This window comes from Erinaceus europaeus, chromosome 22, assembly GCF_950295315.1.
Source record: "Erinaceus europaeus chromosome 22, mEriEur2.1, whole genome shotgun sequence".
NCBI classification, from domain to species: domain Eukaryota; kingdom Metazoa; phylum Chordata; class Mammalia; order Eulipotyphla; family Erinaceidae; genus Erinaceus; species Erinaceus europaeus.
In genome coordinates, this window is record NC_080183.1 from 7,033,447 (window position 1) to 7,053,753 (window position 20,307).

Consider the following 20,307-nt stretch of genomic DNA (forward strand, 5'->3'; position numbering starts at 1 on the left):
TCTCTCTGAGGGGTACTGGAAGGCAGGGGAGGAAGCAGGGCTGTCAAGGGTTGGCAGGGGAAGGAAGTCTGGATTTGCTGCTTTACCACAGCAAAGCCTGTTTACCTCCAAGTCTATGTTTTGCAAGGAAGTGGAGGCCAGCAGAGGAAAAAACGCCCTTGTGAAAACATTTCCATGAATTTATGTGGCCCATCAGGGGAGGATGGGCTCACTGAGGCCCCTCCCCCCAGGGCTGGAGATGGTTAGGATGAGGCCACTCAGAGACCACCGCCATCCAGGGGCTCTAGGGTTGACAGTGTGGGGGAGCAGGTGCCACCCCTGGGCTCCGCAGGGCCAAGGAGAAGGCACACACAGCCCTCAGGGCCCCTTCTCTTGGTAGAGAAACGAACAAGGGAATTGGAAGACATGGGTTCATGCAGGGATGTGGTCTACCCCCTGTACAAGTCACTGAAGTGCCCCAAGTATCCAGGTCCTGTTCTCCTCTGGGGCTGTTGTGGAGTCCAGGTGGAGAGAGAGGTAATGCCTTTCCTTTCTCAGCAGGCACAGGCAGGGCCTAGGGACAAGTGTCCTTAGGGACAGGACCCTCACTGGGGTGGTCCTGTGATCTTAGAAGAGGATGTAAGAACTTTTCAATCAATCTGAGGGATGACACTCACAGTTGCTGAACCAGCGGGGGGAGCCCATAGATTGCACAAGGGCCGCATGAGAAGCCTGAGCATCAGGGCAGAATGCCAGAGGAGGCATCCAAGGAGGCCTTCCTGGAAGAGAAAGCAAGACCTTGGAAGGTAAATCGGTACTTAGACAAGTAGTACTCAGTACCTGGTACTAATCCAGTCTGGCTGACTCAAGAACCACTCAGTACTAAGTACTTAGGTAGTACTAAGTACTACTCAGTATTAAATACCTGAATGGTGCTAAGTACTATTTAGACAAATGGTTGTGCATTGCAGGAAAACTAAGGACACTGGGGGAGACTGCAGGTGGGTAGACGGGGTGTTGGGAACCCAGTACACAATGGTGGAGAACAACTGGAGTTGGTAGTGGGAGTGGGGTGCAGACTCTGTCACAGGGAGACAAGAAATTGTACCCATGTGCCAATAACTGTCCTGTAAGCTATTATATCCCCCCCAAAAAAAATGGTTTTAAACAGAAAGAGAAGACAGGAAAGATAGTACTTGGACTAGCAGGGCAGATGCTTCAGCTAGGAGAGTGTTAGAAACACCCACTTGAAGGGAGAATTGTCTGCACAGTGTTTGGAGAAAGTCAGCCAGAGCAGTGCGCTGAGCAGGGAGTCAGAGCAGTTAGGTGAGAAACACGGAAGGAAGAACAGATTCCAGCAGGCCTTGATGGCCAAGTCCAGGGGCTGACATCTGCACCAGTTTGAACTATTATTTTCTTTTTCAGGAACAGATCAAATTACCTGCCATTTGCTGGTCCTCAAAGGGTTCCTTTGAGAAGCAGGTTTCTCCTCTGAAAATGTAGGGAGGTAGGGAGAGGTTGGGAGGTTCCCTTGGAATTGAGGGGCTTGGGAAGGTCCTGCACAAACCACAAGCCTGAGATTCCTGGAGGGGTAGTCAGGGAGCTGTGCCCAGAAGAGCACCACAGGGGCGTCCCCACAGACTCATCCTGTCATCCATGGGAGACCTCAACAAGGGGCCCATCATAGGAGACACCCTCAGGTCACATGTGTCCAGGCAGAAGTCCAGCTGTGTCCACAATAGAAAACTAGCTCAGCCAGCAGACAGTGCTGGGGAAACCTTTGGAGACCTCAGCCCTATAGAGAGTGGCGGGGACAGCGTGGAGCTGAAGGGACAACACTGCCCAAGCAATGAGGGTGCCCCGTAGCGTAGCCCGGACCTTCCTCCAGACACCATCACATCCCCACCCCCCACCCCTCGCATCCCCCCATCAGACTAAAGTGGTATGATGGGGGTTTGTACACGAGCATGTGCTTTTAAATGGGGGCAAGGAGAAGGTTTTTTGAGGTATTAAACTGTTGTTTTAGTCATTTAAAATTTGGGGTGGTTTCCATGGTAACCGGAAAGCTTGCCTCTTCTCTCCAGCTTGCTGCAGAGGCCAAGGCAGTTCTGGGTAGCTTCTGGAATACGTTGGCATCACAAAATGGGGTCCTGGCATGAGAGTGGGGAAAGCTATACCCTGCAAGTAAGGCACTGCCCCCCAAAGTTTCCAGATGGATCCACGGGGGGGGGGGGGCGGGCAGAAGGAGCCCTACTAGGGCGTCAGGAAGAGCGCAGCGAGTGGGTTAAGCACAGGTGGCGCAAAGCGCAAGGACCGGGTTAAGGATCCTGGTTCAAGCCCAGGCTCCCCACCTGCTGGGGTGTCCCTTCACGGGCAGTGAAGCAGGTCTGCAGGTGTCTATCTTTCTCTCCCCCCTCTGTCTTCCCCTCCTCTCTCCATTTCTCTCTGCCCTATCCAACAACAACGACAGCAATAACAACAATAATAATAACCACAACAATAATAAAACAACCAGGACAACAAAGGGGGAAAAATGGCCTCCAGGAGTAGTGGATTTGTGGTGCAGGCACCAAGCCCCAGCAATAACCCTGGAAGCAAAAAAAAAAAAAAAGTAGGCCTCCTGTTTTTTGTTGTTGTTTGCTTTTGGTGGGGGCAGCATCACATTACCTGGAATAAGGACCCAGATTTGAGCCCGTGGGGTTCAGACATTGAAGCACCTGCACGGGGGTAGGGGGAAGCTTTGTGAAGTGGTACTGAGGTGTCTCTCCTTCTCTCTCTGTTTCTCTTTCCCCTCTGTGCAGAGGAAAGTAGAAGAAGGTAAAATGGGAGCAGTAAAGTCATGCAGGCACAAGCCCCAGCAATAACTATGGTGGGAAATAAAGAAATAAATAAAAAAATGAAAAGAAAGAAAGCCAGTTTTTTTTTTTTCTTTTGCCTCCAGGGTTATGGCTGGGGCTCGGTGCCTGCACTATGAATCCGCTGCTCCTGGAGGCCATGTTTCCTGTTTTGTTGCCCTTGCTGTTATTGTTGCCATTGCTGTTGTTGGATAGGACAGACAGAAATCAAGAGAGAAAGACAGATACCTGCAGACCTGCTTCACCATTTGTGGAACAATCCCTCCCCGCCTCATTCCCACAGGTGGGGAGCCAGAGGCCCGAACCCAGATCCTTATGCCAGTCCTTGTGCTTCGTGCCATGTCCGCTTAACCAGTGCACTACCCTACCCCCCCAAACGAGTTTTAATGCAACCTCTACACAACCAGGATAAAAAGATCATGTTCTAGTGAAGTATTCACTGCAGTCATCTGACTAGTGGAGGCAACTTCTGATTTCCCCTTTCCTCTCATAAAAGAGAAAAATAAATCTCTAAAATGTGATACTTGAAATACCATCTGAATGTGTAAAGACACACTCACACCAAAGGTTGCTGACACATGGGCAGAGCATAAATAATTCTTGCGAGAGAAGCTAGCTACCACCTTTCTTTTTTTTTTTTTTTCACTTGGAACCTAAGTCCAGAGATTGTCAGTCAGGAGCCAGGAAGTGCGGTCAGAGGCAGCCAGCTTTCTCGTGGGGTTCTGGGGTTCTGGAACACACCCTGACTCCTCCCACTCCCTGGCAGAAGCAGCAAGCTATAAAAACTTCTAGTTTGATTTCCTTCTAAGGCATTCTGAGTCACTGGGCCTCCAGCCTCCAGGACCTCGGAGTTCAGCTCAAATTGTAAATGTGTGTGTTTTTTTGTGTGTGTTGTGTGTGTGTGTGTGTGTTTTCTGAACTGGAGCAGCCAGAAAACCAAGTGACATCACTTGGGCTGACTCCTGGGGACGGGTGAGCAGAGGCTTCCTATTTCTGTCTGGGAGTCACCTCCTGATCAGTTTCTCTGACCCACTTTCCTGTGGTGCAGCACAGCCTGACCAGCAAGCTCACCCTCCACTCCACCTCAGCACCAAACTGCTGAGTCTTAAGGAGGCCATTTGTCATCTCAAAGCACATGGCTCCTGCACAGTGCTCCCTCCCACCCTTTTGGCTATAGCTGGAATTTGCACGCCAAATGGTGATCAGCCAGAATTCTCAAAAGTCACTATCTAGCCCAATAATCTGATTTTCCCAAGGAGGAAACCGAGGTCCAGAAAAGGTTGGACATGCGCTTTAGCACCAGGCTTGCAGCTTCACAGCCTCTGCTTCTAGCCCCATAATGGTGTTCACATCTGGGTCACTTTCAATTATACGGCAGTGTCTCAAGCCAGAGGGGGCAGCCTCTGTCTTGTGACTGCTCCCTGTCTTCGGTCTTCTCACAGAGTAGAAGCTGTAGTCCAGGCAGCCCAGATGAGCTCTTTCTGAGAAAGGAGCAACCAGAACCTTGTCTGTGAGTCCTGCTTACAGGGAAGGGTTTTTAACTCCTGAAGGGAGGCTACAGCACATTCTGCCTCCCTCAGCTGCCAAGCTCCTGGCCTGGGCTCAGCTGTGTGCTTACATAATTTAAAAGTCCTAATTTTATTTTGGTGCCTGGGGCGTCTTCCATGCGGAAGAATGCACTCTAGCATGCCCACCCACCCCAATCATTTTTATTTTTAAAGATTTGTTCATTTATTTGTTTTTGCCACCAGGTTATCAGTGGGGTTTGATGCCTGCACACTATTCCTGCCATTTATTTTTATATTTATTTTTGCCAGAGCACTGCTCAGCCCTGCTTTTTTATGGCAGTGCTAGGGGTTGAACCTAGAACCTGGGGGACAGCATAATGAAGTAATGCTATCTCCCCAGCCTGGCCATTTATTTTTGTTTGAGAGACAAGAGATACTGGCAGCACTGTCCCACCACTTGTGAAGTATTCCCCCTCCTGCCCTGTCCTGTAGGTAGGAATTAGGGTCTTGAACCCAGGTCTGTTCACAGTAACATGTACACAGCTGGCTTTATTGATTAGTATGTGTGAGAAAGAGAACCAGAGCATCACTTTGGCATATGTGATAGTAGAAATTGAACTTGGGACCTCATGCTTCTAACACCTTATCCACTGCGCCACCTCCCGGGCCCCCAATTGTTATTTTTAACACCATCCTGTTTAAAGTACACCTTTACACAGCTCCTGGTTACTTGGTGAACATTGCAGTTAAGGAGAGTAAATTTTCAGCATGGTGACACCCTGGATATACTAGTAGGCTAGGAGATCGTGTTAGAAATGCCAGCTTATTCAGCAGGGAAGCAATTACAGAAACAAGACCTTTCCACTTTCTGCACCCCATAATGACCCTGGGTCCATACTCCCAGGATTAAAGAATAGGAAAGCTATCAGGGGAGGGGATGGGATACGAAGTTCTGGTGGTGGGAATTATGTGGAGTAGTACTCCTCTTATCCTATGGCTTTTATCAGTGTTTCTCTATAAATTAAAAAAAAAAAAAATCCAGCTAAGAGTAACACCCAAACCACTTAAAGCTGGAACAAGGCTGTGTCGGTGGGATTCTGGCCTCTTCTGCTCATCTACTGGACTGGGTGGAAATGAGAGCCCCAAAGCAGATCTTGTTCATTGATCTAAAGGGATTGTGAGGTAGGCAAGCTAAAAACCTACACAGGTCACAGGTAGAGATGAAAGGCTGAAGAAATGTTTATTGAATACAGTGCCAGGTTTATAAATAAAACTTATTTACAATTTCCATAGAGTTGGTCCCGTCAGAGAGGTGGCTAAATCTCCAAACAGTTTATCTCAAGATTTACAGAAACGTTCAAGTACATCTTTCTGAACCAGCCATGGGTCACTTCGCTAAGAAAAGAACTACCACCATCTTTACTAACAGGTATGTTTAATGACCATTGTAATCGATTTGGAGAAAGCACACACACTCCACCATGCTACTACCTTCTTACTCCAAGGGTACAAACAGAATGTCTCCTGCAGGACAATTCCAAGGGCTTCAAAAAAAAAAAAGTCATTAACTGCCAGCTGGAGGAATAGATTAAGACACATTCGTGGAATCTAGTCACTGCCAAAAGGAGAAATGTTATTTAGGCTACACAGTATTGACTCAAAAGTTTCAAAGAATTGAGTGAACAAAAGAGCAGACTTGACCAAATTTACATTCTTGGTTTAGGAAGAAGTTCCCAGTATGCTCAAGGGTTAAGAGGCTGCTTCTCAGTTAAGTCACGGCAGTACTCAGCTGATTGGACAGCCTCTCAGATATATTACAGTGACCAGTACAGTCAAGACATGCATTTAGAAATATAAAAATATGTACAGTAGCTAATCCCCAACATGTTTTTAAGTTTACTGAAAGACGCCAATTAAAGTGTGCAAAAACTCAACTTTTTGTTTTTTAAATTTTTGTCAAAAGATCAGAAAAAGCCTTTTTTGGTAGCTGTGTCGAAAGCCCCTCGGAAACAGCTTTGCTCTGCACCTACCCTAGATGGGTGACAAATGCAGCCAGGGACTGGGTTTGCCAAGTACTCAGCAGTGTTGGAAGGCAAGTCTCAGCTCAAGCAGGATGTCAGTTACACTAGTCACTTTATATATATATAAATATATATGTATATATTTATAAAGCGGTTAGAAGTCACGGCAAGAGTTGATGGGAAGGTGCTAGCCAGTTCTGATGGGATGGCCCCAACATCCAGCTATTTCAAGAATTCAAATAGACTGCAAACATTGAGCCTCTGGGTGGTGTAGCTGAGGTAAGGGCCTAGAGGGGAATAGTACCCAGGCAAATATAGCCCCCAAGGGGTCCTCTACAGGAAAGACCATGGAGGCACTACAAGGGAGTCCACCCAAGTTTCCAGAAAAGACTTGGTGGAAAGGGAATATGGCAGGCTGTTAAGTCACCCCTCAACCCTCTCTGAAACTATCAGAGGTAGTTGACCTGGGGCCTGAGACTGGGTTAGGTCAGGCTGTTTGAACTGCCTGCCAAGAACATCCAGTCATGTGCTCAAATCTGGAGCGTCAGGGCATCATCAAAATCAGCCCTAGCTCATGGTGCCCCAACCTCACTGCCACGAAGGACCCAGTGGGGACCAGCAGCAGAGGAAGGTCCTCTCCATTGCTCTGACCCACCCCTCTGGCAGGAACTCGTACAAGCTACCACACCAGAAAGACGAGGAGTAGGAGAGGGAGAAGCCAAAGGTGTCTTAATCAGTCCTTAATATACCCTTTCAGCTGCAGAGGGCCTGCCACTGTTGGCTGGCAAATTAAAACCCCCACATGCACACACCCAGGGCCCACACCTCCTTGCCAATAAGACACAGGCAGTGAACACCCTGAAAAACACACCATCAGCCTGTATCAAGTCACTGAAGGGGCTGCGAAGCTTCTCATCTTCTGGCTACTAGTTTATAGAAGTTGATTCACTTTGGGCTGGAGTCTTACTTTTGAGCTGGGGTCTAGCTTGGGAGAAAGGAAGCAAGAAAGTCAACTGGAGTGGGGGGGGTAGAACAAAGTGTCAAAAGAAATCAAGGTATCATCTAAAGAAAAAAACGTAATCATTGAACAGGTGACTGGTAGTGTCTTTTAGGCAGAAGAGGATAGCTTAGCAAGTTGACTACTGCTTCAACCACACGCAGTGAGGCTCAAATTACACACTAGGTCATGTCTCTTGCAGATGGTCTCAAGTAGTTACATAAAACAGGTTATCGGCAGCACAATTGACAACTCCTAAATTCATATTTGGAAAGTGGTTTTCCTTCAACTCAATTCTACTGCCTAAATTTCCTAATTAATAGGAGTCACCTGTCCTCTCCCTCCCCTTGAGTGAAAACACACGTAAACCTACATGTCCACAGCTAGGGTGACGTAGTTGGTTATCTGCCTGGTGTCAGGCAATGTCTGGGGCTCAGAAATTGGTGCTAGGGTTATCAGGAGGGAGGGAACCCCAACGCTGGGGGCTGTGAGCATATAAAGGGTTTGCTGGCCTCCCACTTCAACTGCCTTGTCCCTGTTTGGATCTCAGCTTTACAAAGTATGTAACACCACCTTAAGTTAATGGTCTTTTTATTGGAAAAAAAAAAAAAAAAAACCTAGCATTTACAACTTGGAATGGACGTAAATTATAACTTCTTGAACAGCAATGGTGATGGTTATGCTGGAGTCCACAGCCACCTCTGCTGGCTCCAAGTCATGGTTCAGGTTTTAAAAACAGAGTCCAAAGATGCTCCCTTAAGTTTCTTTTAGAAAAAAAAATTTTTTTGTGTGTGTGTGTGTGTAAGCAGTTGACAGCCTGACACCTATTTCCTTCTAGTACAACTCAAACAACACTACAACCACATGCTGAGGCATGTCACTTGGCGGTGTCACTGTCCCCAGGGGCGTGGGGGATGCAGTTACAAGAGGACCATCCTGCTAGTGTGGGGGCTACAGCTAGAGTGTTTTATACATCACTAAATTCTTTCTTCTTTTTCTGTACAGCATATCATAAAGTGAAACCAATTTTTGAATATTTTTTTTCCATCAATGAGGCATGACTAATTTATATTAACAAATTGAATAAGAATAATCCATTTGGGGGAGTTTTTAAATTTTGTTGTTTTTTTTTTTTTTTTCTATTTTCCTTTTTTTTAATACAAATGCCTGCCTGTGCTCAATTGGCAAGCTGCATGCATGAAAAACTGGCCAGCCCAAACAGTGTAGTAATCATTAGCAAATGGAACTGCAAGGAGTCCGCTAAGTGCTTCCTTATCGTTAAGGTAGTACAAGTATTTATACTGTAAAACAGATGTGTAGCTGGATCTTGAGGGAACAGGACCACCAACCAATACATGCAGGTTGTGTGTGTGTGTGTGTGTGTGTGTGTGTGTGTGTGTGTGTGTACAGAAGGTACTTTTGACATTCAGTTTTGCTATATAGAAACAGAATGAGTAAATGAATTTTTTGTTGTTGTTGCAAGAGGTAAGTAAAAGATTCAATTTGATTCTTCTAGAGGGGGAAATAGGAGTTGAAAGCAGGTCTTCATTTTGCAGTCATCATCTGTACGAATTCTGAAAAGACAAACAATCATAACTTGCAGTTATCTTTAAGAGCAGCTCTAAGGGACAAAATATCTCTACTCCATGTTTGAAAAAAATATCCTTTTCAGGGGTTGTCTGGTAGCTCCAACAGGAGAGATTATTGAAAACAGAACTGAGATGCGGACTGTTTACCTTCATAGTTGACTTGCCCATCCCCGTCAATATCCGCTTCTCTGATCATTTCATCTACTTCTTCATCTGTTAGTTTTTCTCCTAGGTTTGTCATGACATGGCGGAGTTCTGCCGCACTGATGTAACCATTGCCATCCTGCAAACATTCAGCAGTTGTTACTGACAGTGGTCTAGAGTGTAGACAAGTAGGGCTTTGGCTTCATGACAGCCTCTCGAGTTACTGCCAGTTCTCTCGTATCCAGTTCCCACCTCCCTTGCCTTCTAGATGGGTGCTGTCAGGGTAGGCAAGAAGCAGAGAGCTTCCAGAAGCTAACAGTAAGTGCAAGGAACAATCAAAAAATACCCCCTCCCCCCAAAAAAAATACTCTTTCAAATGTTTCTATCATGCTTAGGCTCAGTCAGTTAAGATTACTTGCAGTAAGTTGGGACATTTGAAAGGGAGACGTCGCAGGCTCAGGATGTGAGCTTGGTGTCGTAACTAGAACTGACTGTTATAGCTTTTAGAAACAAGAGCCAGTACTTCCTATTTCAGTGCAGTCTGCAATGCAAGTGGTGCAGGATTACCTTGTCAAAGACTCGGAACGCCTCACGGATTTCTTCTTCACTGTCGGTGTCTTTCATTTTTCTAGCCATCATAGTCAAAAACTCTGGGAAGTCAATGGTGCCATTACCTGAAATCAGAAAACAGAAAGTACGTGTGAAATAAGCACTCCAGTAGGCGATTCACAAAATTCTAATTAACCATCAATGCCTAGGACAGCACTTAACAATGCAAAGGAAACTCTACTTATGGTTTCCTGACCATAGTTCACAAGAGTTCAGTGCACTTCAGGCCTGAGTTTTCCCACTCTCAAAGGATAAACTTCCTCTCTCCTGTAAGAGGGAATAACTTTGCTATGCCAAGGACGAAAAAGTATTATGTCTTCTGGGGATAGAGGAGTGGCAGCATTTCTCAGCGACATTATAAAAAGGTGGTAATTTCTCCCCAACTCAGTATCTTTATTTCCCATTAAGGGCAAGGTTTAAAGCAAGAGAAAGAGAGAAAAGAAGTCCTTTCTTCCTACAAATAAAGGAACACCCCCCCCCCAAACAAAACTCACCAGATTAATAGTATAATTTGAATTAAATAGAAACTTTAATTGAGCAGGGGAGACAGTATGACTATGCAAAAGGCTTTCAATATGTATTTTAATATATTAAGAGTGGCTAGAAAGTGACACAATGAAATCCCAAGCATGAAGTCCCAAATTCGATCCTCAGCATTCCATGTGCCAGAATGAAGCTCGAGTTCTCTTCTTGATGAGTAAATATTTTAAAACAAATTAAAGTAGTGCCTTTGGACGGAAATAATCAAGAGCTACCTCCAGGTTCTTTTGGTCTCCAAAGTTTTAAAGCACTTGTGGCAGTCATACAGAATAAAATTTTTGGAGAGCTGTTTTGGTCATACAGAGGTGGCCTTAGGCATTCTATTTATATATTTACTCACTGAAAACATGAGGTTCTCCCCACCCACTCCACTGCAGTCCTTTTCATATCATGAGAATTTAAACACTGTGTCCCCACTCCCAGTTTCCCCGGGCTCACGCACAGCAGGAGGGAGCCCTCACATTCCCAGATAATCCCTCATCTTAGCGGTCTTGCTAGAGCAAACTATGGATAGTCTCTTTTCCCCAATCTAAGGATTAAAAACCATGTTCAGGAGCACAAAGGGGACGAAACTTCTAAGAACTAACCCAGACCCCTGCTTCTATGTAGGTGCTGACTTGTCTGTTGTATGTTCTCACCTGGACTGGATTTTAAAATGGCAGCTACAAAGTCAATGGTCCCGAAAGTGTTTAAACTATTCGATGTTCAAACTATTCTTATCTCATTTAAAACCTTTTTTAAAATCACACTTGATAGTATTTTAATAGCACATTAGCACGTAGACATGGCTCCCAGACAGACATTTTTGGAGGATGCTTAGAGACTGTTGACTGATGGGAGTCAGTGACAAAAGAACCACTGTCTGCTCTGTCAGTTCAGTGGGAGGGGTACCCTCCAGGCAACATGCCCCCTTCCAAGCTCTAAGCCTCGCACCATCTGCAAAACGCCTGTGAGACACACACCCACCCCTGGCTTGCACCGGCCTCGTCTCCATGAGCTTCTCAGCGTGGCGTCACCTGCCTCATTTGGAGACAAGCAGCTTTTTTAGGCTATTTATTTTTACTTCTCCCACAGGACTCCGGCAGGTTCCTGGGCCAGTTGGAGGAAGATGGAGCTGTGGGTCACGGCAAATAGAAAAAGAACAATCCAGTGATCCTATCCAGGAAGTGTTCAGGCAAGCCTCACAGGCTTCTAGCTCAACTGTCAGCAGCAACCGCAGAGGAGGATCTGGGAACCCCAAGCTGTGCTCTGGGGACCTGAGAGGCGGCCCTGCCACATGTCTGCACTCATTCACCGTCCCGGGGCCCTTACCGTCGGCGTCCACCTCATTGATCATATCCTGCAGCTCGGCTTCTGTGGGGTTCTGACCCAGTGACCGCATGACAGTGCCCAGCTCCTTTGTTGTGATGGTGCCGTCACCATCTTTGTCAAATAGGGAGAAAGCTTCCTTGAATTCTGGAAACAGAAGCATGCTTTTAGAAAGAAAGCCTTGTGTTCAAACCCAGCCCCTATGCCAGAGTCCCCAGGGCCTGCTACAGCAAGATACCCAGGCTGTACAAGTGATCAGAAACTGCCTGGTCTTTGTCTTCTGAAACAAAGGCAATAGTTGCCTCTCATGAAACAGCCCCCAAAACAAACATGGCTCCTAGTAACCAGTTCCATGAAATCACAACACTCTCAGGCTTTTTAGAGAAGTCTAAGCTAGGACACACTTAAGTTAGTCCAATCTGACAAGCAGAGAGTGGGCCACACGCTCCCCGTGAAGGCTTCCACTGCCCTGAGAACACTCTGCTTCACTTTACAGCCCTGTGAAGAGCTAGCTACAAACACGAGTCCCCAGGCAACTGGTGTGTGCTGCCTACAGGGCACACAGACTATTTCAGAGGCAATCCTGGCTTCCATAGGAGAAACCATCTCAAAAAAGTTCTGCAGGAGGCTAGAGAGACAGCTCTCAGGGTAGGGTACCCAGGCAAATCTCCACACTACAAGTGAGGTGCTATGGCAATGACTAAAGGTACAGAGCTGTGATTCCACTCCCCCTCCCCTCTCCTCCTCTCTGCATAATGGAAAAAGGAACAGTGACCCAGAGCAATGAGATGGGGCATGTGCAAGGCCCCAGGTCCCAAAAATGTCCTCCAGAGGTAAAAAGCTAGTACCTGAGGTTCAGCCCTTGGCACTGTCATAGGCCAGAGCTGAGCAATGCTCAGGTCTCTCTCTCACTAAACTAAGTTAAAAAAAAAAAAAGTTCGGCAGTAGCGCAGCAGGTTAGGCACAGGTGGCGCAAAGTGCAAGGACCAGGGTATGGATCCCGGTTCGAGCCCCCAGCTCCCTACCTGCAGGGGAGTCGCTTCACAAGCAGTGAAGCAGGTCTACAGGTGTCTGTCTCTCCCCCTCTGTCTTCCCCTCCTCCCTCCATTTCTCTCTGTCCTATCCAACTAAGACCATAACAATAACTAACAAGAATAACTACAACAATAAAACAAGCGCAACAAAAGGGAATAAATGAATATATTTTTTAAAAAGTTAAAAAAAAAAAGCACCAAAACCCAAACTCCTTTCCTAATCATTAGTGTTAGTGTGTTCCACCCATTCCAATTTGTTTTAGAATTACAAGCACAAGTTTCTGCGGTGAGTTCCTCTAAATCCCGCATCTGGGTGTGGCTGAGCCACAGAGCTCAGGATTTATTCATGTGACCCTGGGTTTGACTCCCTGACACCATGAGAAAAAAAAAAAAAAGTTACATAAATGGTGAAGCAGCACTCTGATTTCCCAATTAAAAAAAAAAAATTCTCAGGGCTGGGCAGTGGCACACCCAGTTGAGCACACGTTATGTGCAAGGACCCAGGTTCAATCCCCTCGCCCCCACCTGCAGGGGGGAAGCTGCACAAGTAATGAGAGTGCTGCAGGTGTCTCTCTCTCCCCTGCCCTCTCAATTTCTGCCTCTATCCAAAGTACATACATATTTTTAAAAAATTCTCAACTACCTACTGTAATAGTAGGCCTGTATAATCTTGATGAGTACAAAGCCTCACCAACAGTGAAGCAAAGTCACTACTCCAAAGTGCAGTTACACTTCTTTTCCTTGTTACTCGCTCTAAAATACCGGCAAGGAATGGCATCAGACCTAATTACTTCTGCTTAATCTTCTAAGGAAATTCTGAGGAACTGTTCAGATAATTGGGGGTGGGGGTATGACAGGAGTCACCCAAGTTGTATGTAGTTGTGACCTACTGGGTGGGGACTCCCTCAAGTCAACTTACCAGCAATCTGCTCTTCGGTCAGCTGATCAGCCTGCATGGAGAAAGAGAAGGTTACAATGCAATTCTCACTGGAGAAGTTCCTTAGATTCCACTTAGTGAAGACAGTGGGAATAAGGGCTTCCTGCCACCCCACAAACAAAGGAGGACCAGGAAGTGGCATCTGGCCTTGGGTTGTTGTTTTTTTTTTCCTGTGCCTCCATGACCAGAGAGGGTCAGCTCCTTGTTTGAAAAATAGCTCCTCTAGTGGCAGAAGGCTGCAGGGGGCTCAGCCCGGAGCCTCCACAGCAGCAGCAGCAGCAGCAGCAGCAGCAGCAGCAGCAGCAGCAGCAGCAGCAGCAGCAGCAGCAGCAGCAGCAGCAGCAGAGCAGAGCAGAGCGCCACCTACTGCGCCACAGACTCCGCAGTTCCTGCTTCTCCATCCAAGGCCACAGCTTGGTGTGGCTGTCACTGCAGTCAACAGCAGCCAGGACTGGGTCCAGGCAGGCTCTGGGAGCAACTTGCGCATTGCTGCGGGTGCTCCCCCATCTCCAAACTGCCATTACATAATACCATCAGGCTAGCTGGAGGGTTTTCACATCTATTTTACCAGGTACACATCAAGTAGAGAGGAAAAAAAATAAGTCTGGAGCAATGGGTCACCCTACCAACTCTTTCTGTAGAATGAGTCTTCTCCAATTTTGAAATTAGACAGGTATTGGTGGGGAGCCTGTAGGCAAAGCAACCAACAACCAAGCTGTCACAAAGATGCAAAAATTAAGGACATGGAAAGCTACACAGTATTTATGAGGTTTTATCTGCTCTTTTCTGGAAAGCAGCTATGGACCTGGGGGGGGGGGGCGGAGGAAATACCCTGCCCGCCACGAGGATGGTTGTAAGAGCTGCTCCTAATAAACAGCCTTTGCTGGAGGTGGTAACGACCAGGCAAACTAATTCTCACTTGCATTGCTTGGCCTCTGCAAACCGAACTTGTGCCTGCAGCCAAGGGAATTGGAGAGCTCCAGGAGTGCTAATGTGAATTTTCATTTTAATGAAAAGATGCCTAATGAAGCACTTACAAAATGGAAAGCTGGCCGCTCAGAGTTCATTCCTACTTTTACAAGAAAACTTCCTTAAGAGGAATGCAGCTCCCATATACTGATGGGGGTAGCGTATTTTCTTCAAACTAGAACTGGGGGGGGGGGGGGGGAGCGGACACACACACACCTCCCTTTCTTTCCACACCCTAGTCCCTGCAAGTTGCCTTTCTCTTCTCAGATGAAGGAGACACAATTTATGTAACGTGTCTGGCTTGTACAACAGGAAGCGCTGCGCCACCTTGCCAAGACGAATTGTCACCTTGATGAGGCGCGCAGTTCCACCCTCGTGGAGGGGCTGTGAGCCATCAGCCTGCCTCCACCAAGAAAGGCACCGCTCCAAGGTGGGGGGTGGCACCCTCGAGGTACAGGGTGCTCTGAAACCGAGTGTGCCATGTCAGAAAATGCAGTGGGTGATGTCAGCGCCGCCCGCAGGAGGGAGGGAGGAAGGGGCCTTGCAGAGAAGCGGCGAGCACAGGCGCATCTGGCCTGGGCGGAAGCGTGCAGGCAGCTCCCCGAGGACCGGGAAGTGGCCGAGGCTGGGGGGCGGGGGCACTGCGACCACCGGGTGCGCTGGGTCTTTCCGATCGCGGGGAGTGGGGGCGACGCCCCTCCCCGGCCCGGGGCCCACCGCCTCCCCCACTCTCGCCCCGCGCCTCCCACCTGCTTCGGCGCCCCCAGGCGGCCTCCTCCTCCCCGTGCAGAAACTTCGCGTCTCTCCTGGAAACCAGCCGCGCGCCAGCTCCCTCCTCCCCCGCCCCCATCCCGCCCCAATTAGCACCAGCCGAGCGCCTCCCGCGGGAAGGGGGCCCCGGGGTGCAGCCGGGCCGGGCGCGGGGGGCTGCGGAGGCGCCCGAGCCCGGGGCGAGCGCCCTGGCCACGCCGCCCGGCCCCACCCTCCGCCGGCTTCCGCCCTCGCCGCCCCCCGCCCCGCGCCTTCCTGCCACCACCCTTCCCCGGCTCCTTCCTTTGCAGCCCACGCCCGTGCCGAGCCCCTCGTCTGGGAGCAGCAGGGCGGCGGGGGAGCGCACGCCCCGGGGTCGGTCACCCCGGCCTCTAACCCGGGTCCCGCCCGTGCGCCACCGGCTCGACCGGCCCATTCATTCTCGCCGCGATCGGCGCGACTGGGGGGGGGGGGGAGGGCCCAGGGCCCGGCCCCGCCCGATCCTCCGTCCCCCACCCCCGGGCCGCTGCGGGCAGCCCGACCACGGCGTGCAGCGGGGCTGGGATGTGTGCGGGAGGTCCCTGGCCAGTCCAGCTTCGCGGAGGGGACCCATTTCCATGAGGATCCCGGGCCTTGGAGAGCCAAATGCAAATCCCGGGTGCAGCTTTCCTAACCGCAGGTGCTGCGTAACACCCGGAAAGGCGAAGAGCCCCAAACCCTGCTGCCATCGCCAAAAGAGGAAAGGAAAGAAAAGAAGCTGAGATATGGGGCAGCCACTCCCGACCTACCATGGTGCGGGCGAGGGGAGAAAGCTCGGAGGGAGCGAGGCGACTGGATCGGTGCGGGGGCTGTGACGGCGGGCTGGCTCGGGCGGTCGCTCTGCTGCTGCTGCTGGTCTTGGCGCTGCGAGGGCGCTGGGTGCGCTGCGCGCTGAGCCGCCGCTGAGCCGCTGCCGGAGCCGCTGCCGCCTGCGCCGCGAGGCTGCCGACTGCGAGTAACGGTAAGAGACCCGCGAGACTCTCAGCACCACTGCCGAAGTGCGAGCCTGCGCGGCGCTTTATATATACGGCTACGGCGCTCCGTATCCCTCCGCCGCCGCGCCGCCTGCGGCCCCGCTTGGCCCCGCCCTCCGGCGCGCCCGGCCTCCCGCCGCCCCCCGCGCGCCACCCGCCTGGGCCCCAGGCCCTGCAGAAGCTCCCGGAGGGGCCGGGGAAGGTGCCTCGGTGCAGGGCCAGAAGGAGCGCGGAGTCACCGCTTCGGGGGGCTCTGGGCTTCGGGAACCCCCACCCCAGCTCCACTCCCATCTGTGGGACACCCCCTCCCCAGTATCTCCAGTACTGCGCTGGGGCAAGCTGGCCCCACTGGTCCCTTGCCCCATGGTCCCCAGCTGGCCTTGCACCGCACCCCTTCAGCTGCCCAGAAGAATCTGGAAGGGGCAAGAGTTCTCCTTGTGGAAGGGCTGGAAAACAGTAACTGAGGCAGACTGCATATGCTCAGTTGCTGAATCTGTGTCATGTTCTTATGCAGTCTTATTTTAATTTTTTACCTTTCCATTGAGGATGTATATGCCTGTATGGGATCGCTCCCCATACTGCTCTTGATCTTCTCTTAACCCCCCCCCCCCCGCGCCCCACCCATGGAAAAAGCTACTCATTCTGGCACTGGTTTTAATGATTATATGCTTGTTGGTCTTCTACTACGTATATCCCGTGTTTCAGGTTTTCCTGGTCCAGAAAAAGAGCATATCTTTTCAAAAATTTGTAGAAAGAAGGCAAGTATCATAACTTAGAATCCTCTAGACTGTAGCTGAAACACAAAGCATAAATTTATCCTATAATTAAATATTTTCCTTTTTAAGTAGTGTGATAAGCTTTGAATTTAGTAACCTTTTCTGTTTGTCTCTAGTATAGAAAGGTCACTTCCAGTTATTAGCTTGAAGACCAGAGCTTGTTTTCAAAAATGCCTTGACAGAATGCTGCAGTTTCTTTTCTTGCCAAAGCAGAACAGAGAATCTGATCTTGTGTTTACAGGACTGGCAACCGTTGCAAGTTACCATTCAGAGAAAGTGGCAAAATGTGGTGGGTAAGCACTGCTAGAAAGGGTCTCTGCTGCTTGGCTATGCTTCCAGCTTTGACGAAGTCTGTGAAAGAGGTTTCAGAAGGAGGAAGAATATTCTGGTACACTGCAGATGCCTCAGCACTTCTGGGCTCACCTCAGACCAGCATCTGTGGAACTGTTCTCTTGGAATGCTGCAGAAAGGAGGAACCTGCTGTCCATTTAAAAAAGAGGCTGCAGCAGCAAGCCAGGGAATGGTGCTGCTGCCTCTCTGCAGATTAAAAGGACTGTATGCACGTCACAAATCTATCACTCATCACCATCAAAGCTATTGGCATTCCATGCTCCTGAGGGAAAACCTGAAGGGGAGGGCAGGCACTGGGGGAGTACGTACATGAATAGGAGAGTTGGAAATAAAATAGAAGGGACAAATGTAATGTCGCTTTCTAGAACCTCCAGTAATCCAGTGACTTACAAGTCTGGAGGGCCAAACACATTAAAATGCTATGTATTCTTTTGTCAGGCTTTCCATAGAATAATTTGTTAAATACATTTGTAAGTGTGTTATACATTATATAAGTGGGGGTGGGGATACTGGCTTAGAACTGAAGTGTGTTTAATTATTAAGGATTCTTTAGCTCCTAGTAGTCTTCTGTGCCTTGTAATTATTTTGGCTAAGTTGCTGTGATCTGGTTTTGAAAAGTCAAGTATTCCCTAAAATAATATTTCCCCCTCGGTTATTTAACCTACTTCACCCAAATAAAATACTTTGAAATCTTTTCATGACTTGACTTGCTAAAAACTACATTTCTGAGCCTTCTCCATCATTATAATCAAATTCAGTTTCCTGGTTCTTCCTATTTTACCAGCTAAAGTTCTCTGCTGGTGGCTCTTTCATGTATCAAAGCACATCTTAGCTTTCAAGTGTATTGGCTTTATAATGAGGTCATGCTTTACTCTACTTTATGGTGAGTTTGACACACTGAAATATAAGAAGGTCAAGTGACTTGCCCAGGATCTTACCGTGAGTCAGGGATGGAGCATCAAATAGAGCATGAATCTTTGCCCAGAGCCTCTAATATTAGATTATATATTAGTGGAATCAATATCTGAACCATTTAAATGTACAATGTGGAGGGATTGCCTGTTTTACAGAGCAGACCCTTCTGTCTTGCTACCCTGATGATCATTGGGATTTCATGAATCAGATAAACTCCTTTGAGTGAACGAACTTCCCAGTTTATGGCGAGATTAGCTATGAGGAAAATAAAACCATGCTGGGGGTGGCCAGACAGTGGCTCACCCAGTAGAGAACACATGTTACCATGTACAAGGACCTGGTCCCCATCTGTAGTGAGGAAGCTTCATGAGCAGTCAAGCAGTGCTACAATGTCTGTCTCTTTCCCTCATTATCCCCACCCCCCTCTCAATTTCTCTCTGTTCAATTAAAAAAAACAGTCATCAGAAGTGGTGGATTCATCATTCTGGCACTGAGCCCCACCAAAATAACCTTGTTATCAAAAACATTTTTAACCATTTTTATCTTTTTTTAATTTTTTATTTATAAAAAGGGAACATTAACAAAACCATAGGATAAGAGAGGTACAACTTCACACAATTCCCACCACCAGACCTCCGTATCCCATCCCCTCCCCTAATAGCTTTCCTATTCTTTACCCCTCTGGGAGTATGGATCCAAGATCATTGTGGGATGCAGAAGGTTGAAGGTCTGGCTTCTGTAATTGCTTCCAAGCTGAACATGAGTGTTGACAGGTCGATCCATACTCCCAACCTGTCTCTCTTTCCCTAGTGGGGAAGGGCTCTGGGGAAGCAGAGTTCCAAGGCAGGTTGTCTGTCCAGGGAAGTCTGGTAACATCCTGCTAGCATCTGGAACCTAGTGGCTGAAAAGAGAGTTAACATACAAAGCCAAACAAATTGTTGACCAATCATGGACCTAAAGGCTGGAATAGTGCAGATGAAGTGTTGGGGGTTCTTCCGTTTTGTAGATAGCTAGCAGGCATATTTTAGTTATATTTCAAAGGGCCTGTAGCTATACTAGTGTTTTTTTGTTTGTTTGTTTGTTTGTTTTCTGCCTGAGCCTGAAATCTGATATGCAGGTGGATCCAAGTTATTGTCTGGGGAGATGATGTCATGGCTGGGAAAAGGACCAGAAAGCTGGATCAGGGAAGAGAGTAGCTCCCTAATATGGGAAAGAGGTATAAATATTGTTGACTGTAAACCCCATCGAATTGATGTGATCTGAGGCCTATAATTAGCTTAGGAGCCTGTGTGAACTCTGCATCCCTCTAGATCTGAGCTCACATTCTGTGATCATAAGTAGGAACATTCCAAGCTGCCCCAGTATTGACTCATCTTCCTCAGGTGTAGCATAGAATATGTTATCCAACCTCCCTTCGGAGGATGGAACATTCTCTACCATTGTTGATCCAAGTTGAGGGCAAGGTCCTATGGGGGCCCACAAAGGGGTGTGTATTGTGTTGTTCCTGATAGAAATGAGTGGTACCAATGGAGAGAGGGATTTATTCGAGTACTAAGCCCATCAAGTCTGTTTGGGAATCTCAGGATATCCCGATTAGGGCCCCAGCTGGTGGAATGGCCTGATAGTGACTAAAGAGTCATCATTAAAGTATGCCAGTCTCTTGCCCTTATTCAGCCAAAAAACATTTTTAACTACATTATGTTGATATAATTTACCAAGAACCCAAAGTCTATAGAATATGCCATGATATTAAGAGGAAATGGTCGTTATTTAAAAATAAGAATGTTGGGAGGTGGGCCATAACACAGTGGGTTAAGTGCAGGTGGCGTAAAGCACAAGGACCAGGTGAGGATCCTAGTTTGAGCCCCCTAGCTCTCCACCTGCTGGGAAGTTGCTTCACAAGTGGTGAAGCAGGTCTGCAGGTGTCTGTCTTTTTCTCCCCCTCTCTGTCTTCCCCTCCTCTCTCCATTTCTCTCTGTCCTACCCAATACAACGACATCAATAACAGCAAC

At 48.2% G+C, this 20,307-nt stretch overlaps 1 protein-coding gene across 1 annotated transcript; it reads right to left on the reverse strand.

Annotated features, from left to right (window-relative positions):
* Positions 1-5,563: 5,563 nt before the first annotated feature.
* Positions 5,564-16,559, reverse strand: CALM1 (calmodulin 1). The gene is made up of 6 exons (XM_016189887.2): positions 16,029-16,559; positions 13,504-13,534; positions 11,554-11,697; positions 9,661-9,767; positions 9,097-9,232; positions 5,564-8,934 (listed from the first exon to the last, which is right to left on the reverse strand). The coding sequence occupies exons 1-6, from the start codon at positions 16,542-16,544 to the stop codon at positions 8,906-8,908; spliced, it is 963 nt and encodes a 320-aa protein (XP_016045373.2). The 5' UTR covers positions 16,545-16,559; the 3' UTR covers positions 5,564-8,905.
* Positions 16,560-20,307: the final 3,748 nt, after the last annotated feature.

What these genes read in the sequence shown, in the direction of transcription:
- CALM1 (XM_016189887.2), bottom strand. Translation starts at nt 16,544, where the DNA reads ATGGGAGTGGAGCTGGGGTGGGGGTTCCCGAAGCCCAGAGCCCCCCGA. An exon ending in GACCGAAGAGCAGATTGCTG is followed by an intron (nt 11,698 to 13,503) that starts GTAAGTTGACTT and finishes TTCTGTTTCCAG; the next exon opens with AATTCAAGGAAGCTTTCTCC. An exon ending in TGGGCAAGTCAACTATGAAG is followed by an intron (nt 8,935 to 9,096) that starts GTAAACAGTCCG and finishes TTGTCTTTTCAG; the next exon opens with AATTCGTACAGATGATGACT.